The sequence below is a fragment of the Hetaerina americana genome, unplaced genomic scaffold (assembly GCF_022747635.1).
Source record: "Hetaerina americana unplaced genomic scaffold, ioHetAmer1.1.p SCAF_9, whole genome shotgun sequence".
Lineage (NCBI taxonomy): Eukaryota > Metazoa > Arthropoda > Insecta > Odonata > Calopterygidae > Hetaerina > Hetaerina americana.
In genome coordinates, this window is record NW_027287538.1 from 4,012,709 (window position 1) to 4,036,642 (window position 23,934).

Sequence of the window (23,934 nt, forward strand, 5' to 3'; positions counted from 1 at the left end):
TGCATCCATATACATGCATACATACAGGGACTCCCAAAAATAAGTAGAATGATGATTTTTTGCCACCAATGCAGATGCCTGGAGTGTGGTGCTTTGTTCCGGGAAAGGTAATGGGAGATCTTGGGAAAGCAATTCAGTTAACTGTGGGCTTTTACAGTGTGCGGATTGCTGCTAGACTGGACCCCTGTTTGATGGTCATGTCATGCACTCACCATACCACTTTCCATGGAGCAAAGATATGTAATTAAATTGTGCATTAAGCTTGGAAAATTGGGTTTGGAGATCATGAACATGGTTAAGGATACTTATGGAGATGGAGAATTGTCCCAAGTGATGGTGTTCTGCTTGTGTATGATGTTCTGGGAGGGTAGAGAGGAGGTTGACGACGAGGAATGCCCTGGACATCCATCAACAGCACAGTGTGATGAAAATGTGCAAAATGTGAAGCACATGCCCAATTCTGATTGACCTCCCAAGTGTCAGGATGTTAGCAGAAGAGTGCAATATTCAGGAAACCACAGTAAATTGCATTATTACAGATGGATTTAGCCATGAGAAAGGCATTCTAAGATGGTCCACAAGGTGCTGTGGGAAGACTGCTTGTGTGACAATCTTGCCTTGAACCTCTTCAATCACCATGAAAGTGACCAGAATTTTTCAGAATAGGTGATTAATGTTGATGAGACATGGGTCTTTGAGTATGATCCAAGTAGAACCCCCTTTGAGTACCATTTTGGAACCCTGGATTATGTCAAAGAGGTCATGACCAGGTGCCTGAACGAGGATCCTGTTGATGCCTCAAAGGGAGCATACCAGCTAGCAGAGCAAGGCACATACCATCAAGCACAAGGAAGTATATCAACTGGCAGATGCACTGGTATTGGTGTGTCGATACATAAGGGTACTCTTATGAAGAATTTTAGCAATATGTATGTTGATCAGCAATGAATTTTTTCCCCAGATTTATGCTACTTATTTTTGGGATAGACCTTGTACATATACATATATGAATTAATATGCACCTAAACATACACAAAGTAAATTACAGAGGAGAAAGAAAACGATAAATAGGAAAAGAATAAGCAAAGAATGAAGTTTGTGGGAAAACCAAGGGAGAGCAATTAGATGTAGGCAATGTAGGATAGAGCACCATCTATGCTTTGGAAATTAATTATGATATTTACACGAATTTCTTTCAGTGGCTGGCTCTTTTGCCTCTTAAAGTATGACCAATGGTAATTACAGCAACAATAATTAGGTATACTGAAAACACTATTAATTTAGTGGAGAAAAATAAACCAGTCAAATAAAAAAAATGAAATAGTAATGCTTATTAATCACCTATTTCTAAAGTACATTCCTCCAAATGAAAGAAGAACCTGAGGCAACCACAGGTTTCCTTCTAGCTATAGTTTTCTTCATGGATACTAGAAATCTAGTCTTCATCTCCAGCCATCTCTCTTCAATCAACCCCAAGCTCTTACGTTTTTACACTGCCTTTTCTAATTTCTTCTGTAAATGCAACCATAGCTCAATGTCTCACAATCTGTCCAACTCTCAAAAAAGTCTTCATTCTCTTTTTAGTTTCTTGAACTGCAGGAATTCCACAAGGCAAAAAAGTTCACTTGCCTTGAGACCCACACTAGAATCCCTCCAGTCTCTGGCCAAGTTCTTCAACCAATTGATCCCTTGAGGCATCTTCTCACACTGTCATTTTTATGGACATCAAAGGAGAAAGATATTATGATGATTTACTGCACATACAATGCCATAATTGATCATAGTCATGCTCATTGCACCACTGCCTTGAAGGTTAAACCCAGTGTTTAATTACAAAGGCGTTTTTCATTTGATGGATTCAAAGACCTACAGAAGATGCTCCCTTTAACATAGTATTAAGGGAAGTTTCTTTTTTTATTGGTGCATCTCCATCTACATAATACTCTGCAAGCTAACACAGAGGCGGTGGGGGGGGGGGGGGTTATTAGGTCACCACCCGTAAAAGAGCAAAACCCACACCACCAACCACATGCAAAACCAACAAATTCAAACAAATTCATGTAAACATATACCCACAGTGGTGAATGAATTCATGCAAAAACCTTTTTAACTTACGCGCATGCATGGGCATATACTATCAACTAACTTGCACCTAAGATTGTTGTAAAAATTTATCCAAAAATGTGCTAATTAGAATTGAAAAGTAAGAAGAGGATACTCCATTATCATATGAAAATGCAACTCATGGTCCCTACCTTTAAAGGTAGGGAATGTGACACACCACAGCAGGCAGGAAGCGGATGTGTCCCCAGCACAGAGAAGGATGAAATGGAGAGATGGAAGGAAAGATGGAAGAAGAAGCTTGAAAACAAACAAAACAGGGCAAACAATACTGTAATGAGCACTACATTCATTAAATGGCAGTCCCATGTGGTCATGCAGGAAGGGATTTGATAACAAAATACACAAGATTGGTGAAAGTGTATGCATCTGAGTAAATCTAATAATTCCCTTTACACTGTGGGTGGCAAGTGGGATTTTTGCTATCTATAATCCTGCAGTTACTATCCTGTATTATCCATTGTCCATACATTGCCTACAGTGCTGAATAGACATTCACTGTAAACAGTGGTTGGTGGGAACTATTCAACAAATATTCTTCTAATAATAGTTTTCTTCATGGCTACTAGAAATCCAGGCTTAATTTCCAGCTATCTTTCTTCAATCAATCTTGTGATATTACATTTTTACATTTCCTTTTCAAATTCATTTCATTTCTCTTGGAAATTCAACTGTGAACACATATAAAGGATGAACACAATAGAGGTGGGGAAGGCGAAATCGAACGGATCACAAGGGTAAAAATATTTCTTTGACGGGGACTGGAACACCGGATCTTTCCACTTGCCGGGCGGATGCTCTTAACCACTTGAGCTAACAAGGAAACGTAATTTACTCTGAGATCCGTGGGTCTAATATGTCCCCTAGCGCCCCGATTCTTATACATACCTGTATATATATTCTATATATATATATATATATTTATATAGAATATATATATATAGAATATATATATATAATATATATATATATAGAATATATATATATATACATTCAAACACGAAATCCCGCCAAACGGCGAATAAATACTCATATATACAGAAACAGATATAAGGAAAAGGGATAGGAACACATATAAAGGACGAACACAATAGAGGTGGGGAAGGCGGAATCGAACGGATCACAAGAGTAAAAATATTTCCTCAACCGGGACTCGAACACCGGATCTTTCCACTTGCCGGGCGGATGCTCTTAACCACTTGAGCTATCGAGGATAGTCAATTTACCCTGAGATCCGTGGGTCTAATATGTCGCCAAGCGACCCGATTCTTTCAGCCAAGAGATGGCGTCAGGGGGCCGTTTCACCCACCAAAGGAGAAATAGACAATACACAAGGAAAGGAAAGGACAGTGGGTTAGAATTCATACAACATCATACACGAAAGGAACAGTGCGTTTCGTGGCACGCATAGCCAGAAGAAAGAGATGAGCCACATTGGCCAAATACACATTCAAACACGAAATCCCGCCAAACGGCGAATAAATACTCATATATACAGAAACAGATATAAGGAAAAGGGATAGGAACACATATAAAGGACGAACACAATAGAGGTGGGGAAGGCGGAATCAAACGGATCACAAGAGTAAAAATATTTCCTCAACCGGGACTCGAACACCGGATCTTTCCACTTGCCGGGCGGATGCTCTTAACCACTTGAGCTATCGAGGATAGTCAATTTACCCTGAGATCCGTGGGTCTAATATGTCGCCAAGCGCCCCGATTCTTTCAGCCAAGAGATGGCGTCAGGGGGCCGTTTCACCCACCAAAGGAGAAATAGACAATACACAAGGAAAGGAAAGGACAGTGGGTTAGAATTCATACAACATCATACAGGAAAGGAACAGTGCGTTTCGTGGCACGCATAGCCAGAAGAAAGAGATGAGCCACATTGGCCAAATACACATTCAAACACGAAATCCCGCCAAACGGCGAATAAATACTCATATATACAGAAACAGATATAAGGAAAAGGGATAGGAACACATATAAAGGACGAACACAATAGAGGTGGGGAAGGCGGAATCGAACGGATCACAAGAGTAAAAATATTTCCTCAACCGGGACTCGAACACCGGATCTTTCCACTTGCCGGGCGGATGCTCTTAACCACTTGAGCTATCGAGGATAGTCAATTTACCCTGAGATCCGTGGGTCTAATATGTCGCCAAGCGCCCCGATTCTTTCAGCCAAGAGATGGCGTCAGGGGGCCGTTTCACCCACCAAAGGAGAAATAGACAATACACAAGGAAAGGAAAGGACAGTGGGTTAGAATTCATACAACATCATACACGAAAGGAACAGTGCGTTTCGTGGCACGCATAGCCAGAAGAAAGAGATGAGCCACATTGGCCAAATACACATTCAAACACGAAATCCCGCCAAACGGCGAATAAATACTCATATATACAGAAACAGATATAAGGAAAAGGGATAGGAACACATAAAGGACGAACACAATAGAGGTGGGGAAGGCGGAATCGAACGGATCACAAGAGTAAAAATATTTCCTCAACCGGGACTCGAACACCGGATCTTTCCACTTGCCGGGCGGATGCTCTTAACCACTTGAGCTATCGAGGATAGTCAATTTACCCTGAGATCCGTGTATATATATATATATATATATATATATATATATATATATATATATTTATATATATATATATACTCATATATACAGAAACAGATATAAGGAAAAGGGATAGGAACACATATAAAGGACGAACACAATAGAGGTGGGGAGGAGATGCTAGGAGATGTAAGAAGGAACCAAATTGGCTACACACTTGTGCAGCCCAGGTTTGGGAATAAAATGAATTACTACGAAAGCTGCCCTGGGGCAGATATCAACGATGACCACACTTTGGAACTAATCAAATTCCAGAGCTGAAGAAGAGATCTCTTGTAATCAATGTTTTCAATCAAGGCTTAACTTTGTGGAAACCCATTATTGCTAAAGCTAAAGAAAATATACTATCTATCTATCTATATCTATATATATATATAGATAGATATATAGATAGATAGATAGTATATATATATATATCTATATATATATATATATATGCTTTCGTAGACGTAACACGGAAGTGCCGAATAGTACAATACACAGTAACACACAATATAGAAACACAAAAAAAGAGAAGAACACTCACACGTTATTTCTTGATATTTCGACGGAAACAATCCGTCTTCCTCTGAAGATATAGAAGTAATGGAAGTAATGAAGTAAGTCATTACTTCTATATCTTCAGAGGAAGACGGATTGTTTCCGTCGAAATATCAAGAAATAACGTGTGAGTGTTCTTCTCTTTTTTTGTGTTTCTATATTGTGTGTTACTGTGTATTGTACTATATATATATATATATATATATATATATATATATATATATATATATATATATATATATATATATATATATATATATATATATATATATATATATATACTATCTATCTATCTATATATCTATCTATATATATATATATATAGATATAGATAGATAGATAGTATATTTTCTTTAGCTTTAGCAATAATGGGTTTCCACAAAGTTAAGCTTTGATTGAAAACATTGATTACAAGAGATCTCTTCTTCAGCTCTGGAATTTGATTAGTTCCAAAGTGTGGTCATCGTTGATATCTGCCCCAGGGCAGCTTTCGTAGTAATTCATTTTATTCCCAAACCTGGGCTGCACAAGTGTGTAGCCAATTTGGTTCCTTCTTACATCTCCTAGCATCTTTGACATGTATCATCTTCATGGATGTTTCTGAAATAGTGCATTTGCCACCACTAATTTGCATCATTTACGGAAATTCTAAAGCTTTACTTCTCATTTTTTTTGCTTCCTTTTGTCATGTTTCCCCGATGTCTTTCCTCCCTATCCTTCACCAATTACTGCCTTCCAGTATCCTAGTATAGAAAGGTTCTCTTCTCTTTATGTAGTATTTATTACTTTGGTTATATCCTCATACAATCACCAGAGTTACTGGCATGTAAAATTATGCCCCTGAGATATCTACAGGTGACGTGGCTATTTTCACCAAAATCATCCTTTTATTGTGTTGTAGGAAGCCCTTTACTCTCATCGCAGCACTTTTTCTTTATATTATTCTGCTCACTCCTGTATTTACATTCATGGAGCCCTTCTGAATGATACAGAATCTCCTTTTTCAGAGTGTTTCATTTCACTTTCACCTGAGAAGTCTTACCCTGCTACACATCCTGGCATTTACATAATCTAAAAAAACCCATTACTTAAAAATAATTTTATAGTTTTGGTCAATATTCTTAGCCCAGCTTTGGTGGATGAATGAGATGGAAATAATTTGACCCACACTGAAAAGTAATACCTGAAGTGGTCGGCAGCGAATTGCTGTAACGAGTGAGGTTTTACCCTGGAAGCAGTGGAGCCATGTGTGTTAATTGGTCTGCGATTGGTGCCCCCTACCAATATCCCTTCCTCCTTGAAAAGTGACTGAAAGAGAATGTCATTCAATTGAGTTTGTTTCTCCACTAGAATACAAAAACACATGTGACCAAAGTAAAAATAATTTGGCCTCTTTAACCTTGAAATATAAAATAAATAAAATACTTGATATTTTCAGTGATTTGGTTCCAATTTCTCACATGTATTGAAACCTGAATCCATGAAGAATAGTCAAGAAGAGGTCAGATTACATAACAGAAGCAATTCTTACTCTAATAACAGAGACAAAAACGCTTGCAATTATCCACTTAATAAAGATTTATTTTCGACTAGTTATTATGGAACAGTTCCACCACATCACACCTGAAGCTGTAATTTATACAGGGTCCATTATAAAAGTAATGCGCATTCTCTAGTTAAAAAAAAAAGATTTATTGATTTGCGTACTTGTACAAATGCTGAAAATGCTTCAAAACACTCTCTCCCCCTGCATCAATAATACACTTGCGGGGACGTGTCTGCCATGCCCAAGAAGGCACCCTGACACTCCCCTTGACGGGAATGTCTCTTTCAGGAACGTTGAGTAACTTGCTTTTGAATATATTCCATGGTCTCCCGAAGCTTTCCTTTCAGCTTTCTCTCTTCAGTCAGGGAAACAAAACAAAGTCGCACTGAGCCAAGTCGGGACAGTATGGGGGTTGGGGGACCACCGGGGGTGGTGCGGGTGCTCGGGGCCAGGAAGTTGGTAATGATGAAGGACGTGTGGCTTGGTGCTCCATTGTGCCGTGTTTAAAAGTCAAAAAATACACTTCACGAGGAGGCACATCTTTCCGCTCAGACTGCTTGGAGCAACCTGGCTGCATTGAATGGGCAGACCACCCCAGCACATTTCCCGACTGATTTTACCACGCATACGTGGATAGTTTTATCATAATAAAATCTTGCGCATCACTTTCATAATGGATCCTGCATATCATACTCTCTAAGGAGTATTATTAAATTAAATTTACCCTCAGTCTTATTTATTGTTAAAGCCAAATTTATTTACAAAGCTTAACTGGAGTCAACTTTTGTACAAAAAAGGGCCTCATACATCTATTCACAAATTTTATTAATGTCACAAGCTGCCAAGTTAACTCAATGAGTGCAAAGGGTACATACCCTATGGCTAATCATAACAGTGCTTCCTCATGAGGACAAATTTTTTAGGAAATATATTACATGTTGTCCCTCCTTATTTTTCTGAAAATTGGAAATGAACTATTCTCCATGCAATTCCGGTTGCCGTGCATAGATTTTATCTCTTATCATAATTTGAATGCCCTTGCCTGTTGTTAATGTGACAACTTCAGAATATTTTCATGAAAAATTCATAACTTGGAGTGGTAGGTGGCAGTTCACCCTTGATTTATGCCTTTTCATTCACATTGTGAAAGGTATTTCAGAGGAAAAGGTGCCTGTGAGAATTGCTTTTCATTTGATGCCCAATCCACATTTCATTGATGAGGGCGGAAAAAGAAACTTTGCACTTCCACGTAAAGATTTAATACTTCACACGACCATGGCTTCGATGCTGCACATCATCACCAAGAGGTGACAGAGATGAAAAATTTTCGACTTATACAGTCTGGCTCCAAAAGGGGAGGAAGGTTAGGGGAGAGTATGGGAGAGCGGGTAAGTTAGAGGTACGGGAGGGCATGTATTTGATGGTTTCTGGCTCCAATTTATGGACGTTTATGTTCATTAAATGAAGATCACATTGCATCTCTCCACCGTTCTTAGAACAGTGGAAAATATCCACTGTGTTCATGATTTAATTAGTTTGCTTGAATGGTTTGTCAGCAATAGTTTGACTTTGTCTAACCAAGTCTACCACTGGTCAGATAGGGATATAACTTTGGTGTATTTTTGGGAGACCAAAGAATCTGGGTGATTTGGGATTCATTGGTAACCATCATCCACCAACCCCACCCCCATCAAGGCAGTGATGACCATCGACTGTCCCTTAATCAGGGTCAAAGCACTGCGGACAAACATTCCCCCCTCCCCTAGCCCACTAATGGGTTATTGCACCAGAACTCAACTTACCCCCCCCCCCTCTCCCTTACTCCCCCCACCTTCCTCCCCTCTTGGAGCCAGGCTATATCAGTTGAAAAAATTTTCCTGTGTGTCACTCGATGATGATGCTTAGCATCGAAACCATGGTCGTGTGAACTATTAAATCTTTACGTGGAAGTGCAAAGTTTCTTTTTCTACCCTCATCATGAAGGAATTCCACAAAGTTAAGCCTGAAACTGTTATGTTCACATTTTATTGGTTGAAATACTCTCTCATGGTAATTCCAGGGCTTTCTCTAGAAATTGTCCACTAGTTTTTCAGAAATTGTTCTCTTTTTCAGACATGCATTGTTTTACAGGATTCAGAGATAGTTAGGATTGTCCTGATTCAAGACAGGTTTAGAATCATCCTTTGTTAAGACTGTTACTAACCACAATGTTGGCTGGAGGTTGGATGAGTGTAGGCAGGATGTAGACTGTCTCCGAGTGGAAGTAACCCCTTGCACCGGTGCGATCTGAATGCCCCTTAAACCAATCGGTGCCATTTCTACCCCTTCCAATGAAATCATCCTCCAGAATGAGCAGGTCCCCTCTCTGATAGTTCAACATCTTAGTGCTTGGTGAGCCTTTGTCAACATCTGAACAAAAAAAGTAATAAATAGCAAATATAGAAAAGCATTTCAAATTGTACTACAATTTATGGTTAATTTGGAAAGAAAATGCAGGTAATTATATGCACTCTGAATGATATAAGGAAACCAGATGATTAGCAGAGATGTTAGGCATAAGAAATATTTAATTTAAGTAAATAGAATTATTTGGTAGTCTACCAAACCGCTAAATATTTCTTCTCTGAAATTATTTGAGAAAACAGCAAGTAAGAATCCAGAAACTATATAATTAACTAAACCATATAGCTTTTCTGTTCAGAGCTACTTTTAGTGCTCCAAACAGCTTTTCTTGGGGGTCCTAATCTAATTGTTACTTGTGCCATGAGGCATGGTCATTGCATACCATACATTCCAATTCAGTAAAGAATGTAAAATGATATGTATTAATCAAGTGATGCATGTTATGGAGCCCTAACTATTGGTTTTCCCTTAACTTCAGTACTCTGAGGCCAGGGCTCATTGCCAGGGAAAGAGGATCAAGTGGAAACAAAAATGAGATAGGATACAGATACAATGGATACTATTGCGTCAACCCTTTTAGTCAGTACCAGTGGGCCGATCTATTGAATGGTGGGGTGTGTACAAAGAATGCTGAATGCTGCAGGCTTATCTATCAGACGGGTGTTTTTTTAGTTTTCTGTGCATTGCAAAGCTTTGGTAGACAATTAATGTTTAGGCTTCCACGAAGTCTTTCTAATGAAGGATCCATACTGCTTCCAGGAATTACCGTTGCATAGGTGTGTTGATGGACAACTAATTGCTGCAGTGACAACTGAACGGAATGGTGTCCTGCCCTTTCTAGATGTGCTGGTGAGCAGAAAATCTAATGGCAGCTTTGGCCATGCAGTATACTGTAAGAAAATCCATAGCGACTAGTATTTGAATGTGCAATCACACCATTTGAAAACAATTTGAGAGAAGACAGGATTCTGGCCATGAAACAGAGCAAAGAGAAGCCTGGAAAAGAAAAACTGACGACCTATACTACCATCCTGTATATTGCCAGAGCGGCTTAAAAAATAAGTGAACTCCCATGGAAATATCATGTAACAACTAGGTTCTCCACAGCAAGAAAAATCAGCGACATCATCTCTAAGCCTAAGGACCAAATCTCCGATCTCATGCACGAAGACACATATGAGATCAAGTGCACGTGTGGGAAGTCCTATATCGGCCAAACAGGAAGGTCAATCAGATGCAGGACCAAGGAGCACCGATGGGTCACAGACGAAAAACAGTTCTGACTCTCAGCAATTGCCAAACAAGTGTGGTCAGAACCCGGACCACGATCAAGTTCAACCAAACTAGACTGCTGGCGAGAGGAAGGCATTATTTCCCGAGACTCACAAGAGAAGCGGTAGAAATAATGAAGAATCCAAACAATTTCAACTTTAAGGATGGCTACACCCTGACTTCCTCATAGAAAACGGTGATTCCTATTTGCCATCAAGAAAGAGCCTATTAGAAAGCTCCTGGCCAGTCAGCATCACCTATCGGCCAAATCACAACGCTGTGACTTTACAGAAATAAAATCCTTTAAAACTGAAAAAACTGAAACTGAACAATGCAGATCACTTTGGCCTGAAAATTCCTTCAGGAATGGGGGCGGAAGAGTTTCCCATCAACACACCTACATGATGGTAATTCCTGGAAGCAGCATGGGTCCTTCATTTTGTAGACAATGTTTGATTATGCTTTCTCATCATTGCTGACAAATTTTCATGATGAAATATATAAAGTAAAAAAAGACAAAGAATATCTTCTTCCTTGAGTTCTGTTTGAAAATTTCAATAGAGGAGAAGTAGTGACTGATTTCTGGGAAGATTATATGTGTGGGACTTGAGTGCATATTTTGGCATATTCAATATAACTATTTAAGAAATAATGTCAAAAGCATTAAATTGTTTGTTGAAGCAAAGTAATAGCAGTCAAAAGTAATTGATACAACATTATTAATTTTAAAAATTATGAATAACAATCTTTTTAATCTGAAAATAAAAGTTTAAATTAAAAAATAAATAAATTTTAAATTATATTTTTATTCTAAATGTGTGGACAAGATAATGACATTATTGAATTTTTTTATCATTCCTTTAACTATTAAAGTATACAAAAAAATTAACTAAAACACATTCATATTAGGCTTTATATAAATTTCTAAGTGCAATCAAATTCATCAAAACAGACAACCCTGGAATTTTTCACGCATACCAGGGGAAGGGTTACCAGCACTAAAAGGGTTAAATACACCCAAAAGTCTTAGCATTTAAAATCTGCAATTCCATTGAGATTCTATTGAGCCAATCGTATTCTGTACTCCGTGCCTTGAACCTGAAGGTAATGCCATTAAATGCAAAGTAACCAGACATGATTCAATACTTACTTTCCTTCCCTTCCTTGATAGCTACAGCAAATTTTGAGCGGGATTTCAGGCCTTGCATCAATTCGTCCAGAAGTGAGACAATTATCTCAGCAGATGGTGTGTGGAATATTTGGTCCTCCCCGTACGCCGTGGCAATTGTCAACTTCTGAATGACAATACTTTGTTTACATAGCCCTGTCTCACTGCAGAAAATAATTGAGTGTTAATGTGCTAGCCGTGAAAAGGTGAGGAAATGCATTAATTTTTTTTGGAATTTAGCTTTAGACTTAGCTGATTAGTTACATTTACTCATAATGTTTTAACTCAGCATAATTTTTTGGGTGGAACCTAGTGGAAATCTTGTTGATGGCATTAAAAAATAATATCATTGTTGGAGGTTTCACTTTGAGAATGGCTTCATAGGAACCATCCAACCCCTCACAAAGATAGAGCCCTCAGGGATAATTATTATTTCAAAAGACTATTTTAGTCCTAACAACAATAAAATGGCTAATGGAATACATTTTACATTTCTGAAGTAAAAACAACCATGAATCTCCCTAACCCATGGCTTCTATGGTTGTATATCAATTTGTCTGCCAAAAGCAAGGATGAATGGGAAAGGTATTTCCATTGGCTGGGCTTGTGCACATTTTTCTAGGGTAGATGAAAAGTCCATGAATCACCAATAATTGGCAGGGCCATTGAATGGCATTCCTTGTCAATTTACACTCGGGCTGCTATTTTTATTATTATTGTTAAGTAATCTACCGGTTAAGGTAGGTTTTGGATGGACAAAACTGCCAGATAAATATTTTGTGTCCTAACAAAACACAATTTGGCAACCTACTCTACAACAAGTCCCTCTTCATCTCCGTGTACTTCCTTCCTCCCTTCATCCCGTCCAACATCCCTATCATATTCTTGCCCTTTCCTCGTTTGCCTAACATTCTCCCCTCTATTACAGTCTTCAACATCCAACTGCTGATCAATACACCCTTCATCCATTTTTCCTGCCTCCTTAGGATTTCTCCCAACCAATCCCTCTCCTCCCCTTTCACCATACCTAGTACTTCCTCATTTGTTTTCCTTTCGGTCCATTTCACCTTCTCCATCCTTCTCCGAACCCACATTTATCCACATCTATCCTCCTGCTTCAATGATCACTTTTCTGGGCTGTACATAGCTACGGTATGTGTCAAAGTTTTAATGAGTCTTTTCTTAATGTCATTATTTAACATCCCTGTCCTCACCTCCCTTCTCCTTGTGAAAGCCTCTTTGCCTTGTGCAATTCCTCTCCTTACTTCCCCACTACTTTGACTGTGTTGGTCCAAAACACTTCCGAGATAGATAAACCGTTCTATGAGCTCCAGTTTTTGCCCACCTATTTTAATATTTAGCTTAGCCTTTTCCTTACTGGAAATCGCATAACCATTGTTCTATTAATATTGGCTCTAATCCCATATCTGTTGCACTGAGCAATGCTTGGAACCCCTTGGCTGACTGACAAAATAAAGCTTGGTCATCAGCAAACCTAAATGATTTTACGAACTCCCCTCCAACTTTCATTCCTACCTCCAGCTCTTCCCATTCCTCTTTGATCATTTCCTCGGCATACAGGTTGAACAGTAACGGTGATAAAGGGCAACCATTCCTTACACCTCTACCTAATACTACTCATCCAGACTCCCTGTTCCCCACTGGCACCTGAGCAGTCTGAGACATGTACAGGTTGTGGATTAGCCTCTTGTCCCTCCAATCTATTCATATTTTCTTCAATAAACTCATTAGTTTCTCCCAATTTACTCTATGAAACACTTTTTTGAAATCTATGAAACAGGCAAATGCATCCTGATTATATTCTATATTCCCCTCAATTATTGATCTCATTACTGCAATGGCATCATGCATACCTCCCTTCCTGAACCTAAATTTATCATACCCTGAGTAATCATTTGCCCTACTCTCTATCCTTTTGTTGATGATCCTGAGAACAACTTTAGCTGCGTGGGATATCAAACTAATCATCCTGCAGTCCTCACATGATGTAGCTTTTACCTTTTTCGGAATAGAACTAACGCTGAGCTCACAAAATCTTCCAGCCAGATTCCTTCCGCATAGATACTACGAATCAGTCCATATAGACTCTTCCTCTCAAATTTTCCTAAACTTGTAGTGCTTCCAAAGGAATGTTGCCCACCCACATGGCCTTATTTGATTTCATCCCTCTTAATGCCCTTTCTATCTCATTGTTTAGTATACCTGCACCTAAGCTATCTTTCTCTAAGTCATGTTCCTCTCCTATATCTAACCTTGTTGGCCTAAGTTCTTCACCATAAAGTGCTTCTATGTATTCCTTCCATCACTCTTGGATCTTTTCTATGTCAACTCTTATCTGACTTGACTCCTCTTTAACTGTTAGCACAGATCTTACCTTCTTGCTTTTATCTCTATTAGTAATATTCTATCCATTGCTTCTTCTACAGTAACTACCCTTCTTCCCACCTCTTTGTTTAATATTATGGCAACCTCTCATTGGCTCTCATCCCCACCGCTGTACATTAATCCATGATTATCACTCCAGTAATCCCCACTATCCTTCAATCTCACCTTGTGTAGACCTAAAATCTTTTTAAAAATATTTTCTCTTTCCATCTCTTGCTGAATATTCTCTAATTTTCCTATTGTCATTACTGTCCTAACATTCCAAGTTCCTATTCTAACTAATTTGGTCTTCTTTTTCCTCTGCATCTTCTGCCCTGCTACTGTCCATTTTCCCTTGCAAGAGTTTTGTGATATGACTACGGTGGAAGCCTTGCCTCTGCCGTGCACGACGCACAGCCGACTGGGCCGAGCCCCATAGTTGCTTGGACTCAAAATCTCTTGAGTGACCATCATTTAAATCTTGGGAATGATAATTGAGGTAATTTCCCATTGCCTTCTTCAATAGTGTTTTCAATGGACACCATCGCTCAATGGCCGCCCCACTGGGGTCAGATAACTTTGCAGCCGCCTCACTGAGGAACAGACGCTGCGTGGACTACCTTTCGTCCGGCTCCTAACCTTTGACCTATCTGGGTGATCGTTACAGGTGCAATTATCCCAACCAGCATTGCTCCCACCAGCATAGCTCTAGGGGTCATTGGAACACTCAAGCCCTTCCACCACATCAAGGTTGTAGTCCATGGGAGGGTATATTGTTATTAAGCAGTTCAAATAGACTATATGCAAATAAAAATAAATTTAACCTTTTCGGGCTCTTAGACTTTTACAGCAAAATAATGGAGATAATACTTGTTTACAATAAATAGCATCTTGATTAAAAATATAGTCTTAAAAAAACTGGGGCAGCTAACTCATGGCTGGATTTATATTTGGTGCTCACATAATTATTTTATTGATATTAAAATTGAGTCCCTTGTAGTTATATTTTATGCCAACAAATAGCAATAAATGTCCTTAATCACTTGAACACTTAAATTCAAATGCACACTACACTAAATGCCTAATCAAAAGCCAGGCATAGAATTTCCAATTATAGTTATTTAGTGTGTGCAGTAGTGACTCTATATGATAATCATTTCAGCTTATGTATTCAATATGACCCCTGGTTTTCTTAATTGCTAGTTCTATAATGATAGTACATTTCTTTCCATTGTAAATTTTCTGAAATTGGATATTTTACACCATTTTATGAAGGAATGATATAACTAAGTGTGTATATTTTTATAATAGGGTGTATTTATCTCACTAATAAAATAGAAATTAGATTGATAAGCATCCTAGATTCAAGAACAAAAAGTATGCTTCTTCAGTCATGTCAAGATGTTTTTCTAAAACCTGTAATTGAGGTTCCAAGAAACCACTGGAGATGCCATAACAGTAACTTTTTGACGGAGTCATCCTCTAATATGCATTTCAAAGCAACAATTTCAGAGTGCAAAAAACATTTGCCTTGGCTGGTCAAGGCAGAATAATTTCTCCCTCTGAAATTGTTGCATTGAACTGTAATTCAGATTGATCACTAACCTTTGATATGACGCAGATATGATTTCTGGATAAGAAAGCTCCAATAGCACTTGCTCTTGTTCATCAACCACATAGAAGCCCGTCCAATTGATTGCAATGATTACTTCATTCTTAGTGTATCGATCTGGCAAACAAGAGAGAACAATTATTAAGAACATTCCTCTGCCATGAGTGTGTGTTTGGTCATTAATATGTCTTTAATATGAGTACACCCACTGATATGACATCATCAATTGACTTCACCATGGACCAATTGTAGCCATTGGCTTATCATATTTTGATGAAAATTGAGGAACATTTACAGCCATTGGAGTTACATTTATCTTACTATTACAAACTAAATCACCCATTTTTGTAGCACAATGTTTCTTGTCCCTCCATTTTAGACCATGACTGATGTAAAAAGTCATTTAAAAACTCATTCTCATGTAGAAATCAACTCTGTGAAGTATCAGGAATTCCAAGAAACTGTGGGAGATGCCGCAGCAGTAACTTTTAATGGAGTCATCCGATAAATGTGCATTACTATGCAAAACTTTGGGCTGCAAAATTTCAGAGTTTAAGACGATGCCTCGGTAGCCTAACTGGCTGAAACATTCGGCGGAGCAACAAGGGATCTGGGTTTGAATCTTGGTTAAGACAAATAATTTTTACACTTTGTAATTGTTGTGCTGTCTGAAGTATTAGAATTAAATTTTGGCATAGGTCTGGATACTAGGTTTCTTTTTTCTGCTAGTATCAGTATGTGCTCTTATTTTCATCAGAAAATGAATGGTCTTGGGGAAATTCCGGCATGGAATGGCCCAATGGTAAAATAATTTCAATAAAAGAGCAATCCTGGTTAATTCAATAACTTGCCAGTCAGAACCACAGTCTTATGACCAAATGTCACCCACTCTCATTGTTTGATATTTGATAACCTTTTTAACTTTAAAAGTAAATACATAAACAGACTTAACATTAATCACAAACACAAGAAAAAACCCACAGAAGAGGACCAAAATTATTCCTTACTGGAGGCCCACAATGCTTCATAGAACCGTGAAAATAGAATGGGCCATTTCAGTCTTGCATAGGACACCACATCTTCCTTAACCCGTAGCGGAGAGACCTTTTCTTGAACATAATAACTCTGCCATGGAATCAAAATATGGAAAAAATGGAAGAAATTGAAGATTATTAAAAAGGAAGCTTGAAAAAAATGTTTGAACAGCAATAAAATTGAAGTGAATGTCAAAAGAACCAGCTGTTTGGCCTAATGCAAATGGGCCATGAAGTTGCCAATGGATATTGTGGAGAATTTGCAAGGAAAAAAACAAATTTAAATGTCTAATCCAAAAGGGAAGGAGGGCTTTGGAGGTCCAAGTCAAGGCATTCAGTAATTTATATTCTATAAGTTATTGTCTTGGCATATCCTGCAGTTCCTTTAAATATATATTCCAGCATTGGAACATGTTTCCCCAGTTTCTGGGTAAAGTGATGTGTTAATGACAAGCTACAGACCTACAAGAGGTTGGTTTGTTGGAAAATGGTGCATCTTACGAGGGTCATCCGGAAAGTAGTACCCGTTCGTGAAATAAAGACACAAAAGTAAATATTAACAAACATAAAAAATTTTATTTGAAAGAGGATACTTTAAACTACTTCTCAACATAATCTCCAAGCAAATTAAGGCATTTGTCATAACGTGTGACAAGTTTCTGTATTCCTGCTGCATAGTCCTTCGCCGCCAGCTCATTGAGATACGCGAGGGACCCATCTTGCACAAATTTTTGCATAATGCAGATGGTGTTTAACAATTTCATGAACAATTGTTCGAGAAACATTGGGAAAATGCTCACAGATGTCATCAATTGTGACGCGCCGATCGTTCCTCACGAATTCGTCAACTGAGCTCACCAGTTGGTCTGTAATGACAGACGGTCTCTCCGAACGCTCATCGTCGTGTGTGTTCCCCCTCCCCATGTTGAAGTTGCGACACCACCGCCGAACAGACGACTCGTCCATTACATTGTCTCCATACACCTCCTTTAATTGGCGATGAATATCACATGGGCGAACGTTTCTTGCATTGAGGAATTTAATCACTGCCCTCACTTCACAACTGGCGGTGTTCTCAATTTTTTTAAACATTGTAAACAATCACAGAAACAGCACAGGCAATGCTAGCGTCACGCAACTTGGCTCAGAGAAGGCAGACAAGCCACTGAAGCTATCTGACCTCGTCCAGCGGCTACTCGCGTCGTCAGCACTTCATGCGGCACGAACGGGTACTACTTTCCGGATGACCCTCGTATTATATGATCAGTTAAAAAAATTAATAATCTCCATGGCCATTTAATGTGAAATTTAGTACCAAACATATGGAACATTGCGTAGGTACACGTGCAGAAACAAAAGAATCTCTCATTCCTCTTTCCTCCCAATGCGACTACAACTCATGACTATGGCCTGATCCACTTTTAGACACTGCTGTATCCAAAAGTATCCATCAGTTTGCTTGTCTGTGTGTGTTCCTCTATCACAAAGCTGGTCCCTGGTGAGTCTCACCTCCCAAGCCACTGCGTGACAACTGAGAATGACCCGTGTGCTTATTTGAATGTTTTTATCAAGAACTGGTCACTGATAGTGTTAGTTTCTTGCCAAAACATTTTGCAAGAGCGAACATAGCTAGGGAGGGAGACAAGACTTAAGATGTAACTACCCTTGTCTAAGCGTTTCCTCTCTTTTCTGGCACCATAATTTCCATTCCATCTTTGTTTCATTTCACTTCAATTTCCTTTCCAAACTTCTCCTCCTCTTTTAATTTCTGCCTCTTGTCCAGAAACAGGTGCAACCACCCTGGGTGGGATACCTGGAGTGCGTAGCACCTACCTGCTGGGGTGGCCCAAGGGTTTACCTATACACTGAAGTACATTGTCCAAAATGAAAATGGACAGAATACCACTTTATGAGATAGTGAAATTCAATTGTGAAAAGGTATGGGAAAAATGTATTAGGATGTAATCGAAATGGTCACTAGTACCAATCTATTCAATATGATATCTAGATAAATTAGAATTGTTTAAAAAAATACAGTTAATAAAAATAAGGCCGGCTGGATCAACTTAAGGCCAGTCAGTCAGAATGGAGGTCAGCAGCGAGTCAACGAAAATACGGTACTAAAGAAGCATTGGTATAAGTAAACAAAGTATTAACCAACAGCTAAATGTAATACAGTCCAAGAGGGCCATTACAAACAAAATGTCTGGGCTAATAACAAAATGGCAAAACATTTGTAATACTATTGCATACCTGTGTATGGAGATTAATAATGCCATGCAAACAAAACAACACTCCAGGGAGAACATAGGGTAACCAACAAGTTTGGCAGAATGGGAGCACTATTTATTGTGTCTGCTTTGCACAGCTGAATATCTTGCATTTTTGCAAGGCACCAACCAGCTGTGGAGCATTATATCTTCCCATGTTAGCGGCCACATGATTCAGAATGCCCCTGGTTAGGGGTACGGTGTGCATGGTGATCAGGGGGAGTGGTCTATGGCTGTTATTTAGTAATATCACATGGCATATCATAAAATTTTAGAATATGTATATGTTCCACACACTAAAGTTAAATTCCCTTTCTCTGAGGTGGATACATTTCAATTGCATACATTAATATAAAATGCTATTTTTCATTTAATTAGCTGATCAAGTTGACATGACAGAAATCTTAAAAGAAACCACCATATAGCATGAATTTGGAAATTCATGTTCTAATATGATGCTAAATTAGATCTTTTTGGATAAAAAGTCTATATTCACCCCTAAAGGAAACCACTGATGCCTCATAATGAGGAGTGTGGTAACTCAAGTAACTGCAACTTGGCAGCATCAAGACAATCCGATCACAACATATTTTCTTCGACACCAACCAGGACTCCTGGATGTTCTGTGAGTTGTCTTATGTTGCATTGATTAAAAATTACTAACAATTGTGGAAACAGGCATGCAAGTGCATCAAATTAATCTTTTTGGTTATTGATAGTAATATTAACAGCATGTTTCCAAATGGTGGCATACTTTTATAAGCTAAATTATAAGCTCCAAAGGTAGGGTTTTAATGACTTCACCTGCTTTTCAGCTGATTCTCAGTATTTCGTTGTAGTTCAGCAGGGTAGGCATATTTCATCATTTCAATTTAGGCATGGTTAATTAATTAACAGCCCAAAAGAAAAGTTTTCCACCTCAAGGCATTTGGGAGTTAATAAAAGATGATAATAAATGCAGGCTATTGGTCAATATAGGCACATTCCATGGATGTTGAAAGCTTGAAGGTTTCATTACAGTCAGGTTGAGAGTGCATCAATTTTAGACCAAATATTTTGGACTAAATAAACTGCTTTGGCTCATCACCAATCGGCAATTGGGGCAAATTTGCACATCTTTGCTATGGATGGTTACCTTTGGCGGAACTTAAAAATTTACCTTTTTATATGAGAAAGTAGTCAGTTGTGCCCACCAATCAAGGTTCTTGTTTCCACTTCCAACAAGGTAAAAGTCTGGAATGTAACTTGGGAGTAAGCCTTTCAAAAGTTCAGGCATTAAATTGTCTCCTTGCTCAATATAATACTGCTGGGCAGCAATCATTGCAGTATCTTCCTCCTGCCGGAGTAAAAAAATTCTCTAATTTTTCTGAGTACATACATATATGCTATGGCTCATTGATAACTTAATAGGTTATGAGAGTGAAAAGGAATATATTTTTAATTAGTAATGATAAAATTTTGACTGGCTGCCCTTTTTCAAAAGCATTTGATAAGTCAAATGAAAATGCATTGAAAAAATTTAGTTTCCTGGCTTTGATAGAAATAAATATGATATGATTTTAGACTTATAAAAATGCCCTTAAACAAGTCAGGTAATACACAAGATTTGCATAAAAAGTATTGGTAATAAAAAAAACAACAAAATAAGATTCATTACCGTGTTGAAGAGATACGCTTGTATTACAATGTCACTCTTGAAAAGTCCAGTTCAAAATATTCACTTAAAGAGTACAAGGGGTTTGAAATCAACCAATCCTCAATTACAGTTTTTGAACCTATTACAGCTAGTCTGCAGCTTGGGGAAGTTTGTTGTAGAATTTTAAGGCAAGGTTATCCAAAGGGCAAAGGCATCCCCATGCCTTATCATAACTCATGAAAATCTACTGTGAAGGTTTATATGCATACAAAATTATTTATCATAAATTCATAATCCTCATTGCCCAAAATAATATGTACCTTATCAATGGGAAAAAAGAGTCCTACTGATTATGACTTTGGAAGTCCAGACCATATACATTCATACAGTTCAATGCAACAATTTCGGGGTGTAAAAATCATTTGCCTTGACCTGGATTCAAACCCAGATCTCTCAAGGGGTAACCTCTTACGGGATGCCTCAGTGGCTTAAGCACTCAGCCAGACATCAAGGGATCCAGGTTTCCATCCTGATCAAGGCAAATTTTTTTTACAGTCTGAAATTGTTGCATTGTAATGCATGATTGGCAAATGACTCCATGAAAAGTTACTACCACGGCATCTCCCTCAGTTTCTTGGCATTTGGTACAGTATAGTTAATTGTTTCTTACAATTCAGAAGGTTTGACAATATCACTGATGATGATGAGTCATTTGGAGAAAATTTAAAGTTAGTGCATGAAGAGGGGAGTTAAAGAAAGGGGAGTTCATCTCCTAAGTTAAACAGCTACCCACAACCAACCAGGGGTGGGGCCATTGTGGCCCCAGTGGAAATAGAAGGAATCTTCTAGCCAGTCACCAGAACTTAATCTCTAGTTGGGCATAGATCAATCCCTACTAACAGCTTGTTATAATACCCATGCATTATGTAAGAAGCCCATTTCTAATAGACTCCTCTTATACATCCATTATTCAGAATAATCATACCTTTCCACACCTATATTCTCCATGCTTGACTCCACGTACTACCTGTTGATAAATCAGATCGGTGGCAACTTTGTCTAATGTTGGATCATGCCATGGTGCAAAGATTTCTTTGCGGAAGAAGAGCCTCCAAGGGGCATTGCGTTCTTGCGCACCTTGCTCTTTAGCATACTGCTCACATTGTGAAATTGCATCCATGACATGCTCATTGCCACTACCAATTGAAGACACCTTGTGAATAAAAAATGAAAAACCATTATTTGTCCATTGCTCAAATTTCCAGAGGCAACAACATATGCAGTGATTAGAGCCTTAAAATATATGAAGCTAATTGTTTCATATGAAGAATTAAGCATAGGTAGGAATGAGTTCACAAATTTGATTCCAATTGTTTTTTTATAGAGACTAATGGGCCATTAAGGTATTCAGTGATTTTTTAATAAGAAATTAACATCATAAAACATCCATGTTTTAGAGAGTTTTAAAATGTAGGAATCAAATACTTTGAGTAATGGATTTATGACTGAATATCAAAATTAGCTAGCAACAGTATACCCTGTAATGCAGTTCATTTCATTTTGGAGCTAGTGAGAGAATATTGACATTCGGAAATTTTAAAAAATGACTTTTTACTCTGTTTGAAGTAGTTTAGTGAAAGTAAGTAAAGGTTCTGCGTAAATATGAATTTCAGTGGCATTGCGAAGTTTATTTAACGATAAATATCCAACTCATGAAATGTTTCGAGCACCACATCAACATACAGTTAGAATCATAATAACATAAATTTAGCCTGCCCATGTTACTAAAAACATTAAATCACATTGCATCACTCTTTTTTTCCACTGATATTTTCATATAGGTGTGTGCCTTATGATAACATATAAAAATAATAATATTTGATTCAACATTAACAGTTCAGCATGATTTCATCACCAAAGAAAATAATGTCCCAATTTTGACAGTATACATAACATGAAAAAAAAGTTATCAACATTGCACGAGGAAATTTAACAAAAAAATATTTTAGAGGGGATTGAGATGGTGCGGTGGCTAATGTACAGGCTTCCCACCGAGAGAGCCTGGGTTTAAATCCTGGAGACGGCAGATCTTTATCAGTGGTATCCCGATCCCTACTTGAGGTGTTTTGTGGAGAGCACTTTGAGTGAGTGGGACCGAGAGAGCCTGGGTTTAAATCCTGGAGACGGCAGTCTTTATCAGTGGTATCCCGATCCCTACTTGAGGTGTTTTGTGGAGAGCACTTTGAGTGAGTGGGACGTCCATCAGATGGGACATTAAACTTCAGATCCCTTGGCGCCTCTCAACAAGAGTGGGCTAATATCGATGCCGGGTTTCTTTCCACCCTTCTTCCATTCCCATCCATATCTAATGGGGAAAATGATTTGAATAGTGCATGATGGAATGGTGCAATATTTTGAATGATCAGGACATTTTAGGATATTTAACCCAGTACTAAAAAATAATTATATCATCTAAAAGAGAGTTTTAATACCTTCAGATTTTAAACAATTTTTTTTACCTTCAAAAACATTATATATTATTTGTCATGCAAAAGGTGCACTTTATTTTACGTAGGCGAATGCATTACCCCCTTACTCATTCGAATGAACAATCCCTGCTACTCCTGTAGTTCTGCCTCACTCTCTTCTCTTCCTATCCCTTCACCCTTCACACACAAATTCTCACAACCTTCACTTTTTTGGTCCACACGCATTCCGAACTTTCAGTGGTCAAACCACCTTTCTCAAGGGAGTGAGTGAGCACTTCAGAGAACCACATTGCTGAAGGTGCGCAAAGAGCAGGGAATTGGTGGAAGAGAGGAAAAAGCAAGTGGGAGAGGAATGGAATTTGGGCTTGGAAATTTGGGACATGTTTTACATCGTGGTTCATTGCAAGTGCATGGGCGTGGTTTGGGATGGGGCAGGGATGTAAGGAGTGCATTGGTTGATTTGAGGGAATCTGATAAGTTTGCAGGTCGTCTGATAGTAACAGAGGGACATTTGGGAAAATGGTTGGTGGTGGAATTTTGATTTTTGAGGATATGGTAGAGGTTAATAGAGAGAGCCACATACATATTCAAACCTGCCACATGGCGAACACATGTTCATTCACATGGATATGAGGAAAGGGATAGGAACACATAAAAGACAAGCGTAGGAGAAGTGGGGACTTTCCACCATTCCTGTGTTTATACACTCACACATACCATGTATAGACACATGTACACATACACACATACTCTTTCCGGTCGTGACTTTGTTTGAAGTGACATATTTCGTGCATAATGTGTGGGGGCTCTAAACCAGCATGCTTCT

General features: G+C 38.4%; 1 protein-coding gene across 1 annotated transcript in view; it reads right to left on the bottom strand.

Annotated features, from left to right (window-relative positions):
• The window catches only part of LOC139699003 (myosin-VIIa-like), a 130,684-nt gene that overhangs the window by 27,933 nt on the left and 78,817 nt on the right, over positions 1-23,934 (bottom strand). The window contains exons 26-32 of the mRNA XM_071597998.1: positions 21,605-21,832; positions 20,143-20,319; positions 16,687-16,804; positions 15,673-15,796; positions 11,665-11,846; positions 9,043-9,236; positions 6,477-6,601 (exon numbers count right to left, since the gene is read on the bottom strand). Coding sequence (XP_071454099.1) covers positions 6,477-6,601; positions 9,043-9,236; positions 11,665-11,846; positions 15,673-15,796; positions 16,687-16,804; positions 20,143-20,319; positions 21,605-21,832 — 1,148 coding nt within the window. The remainder of the gene's footprint in view (positions 1-6,476; positions 6,602-9,042; positions 9,237-11,664; positions 11,847-15,672; positions 15,797-16,686; positions 16,805-20,142; positions 20,320-21,604; positions 21,833-23,934) is intronic.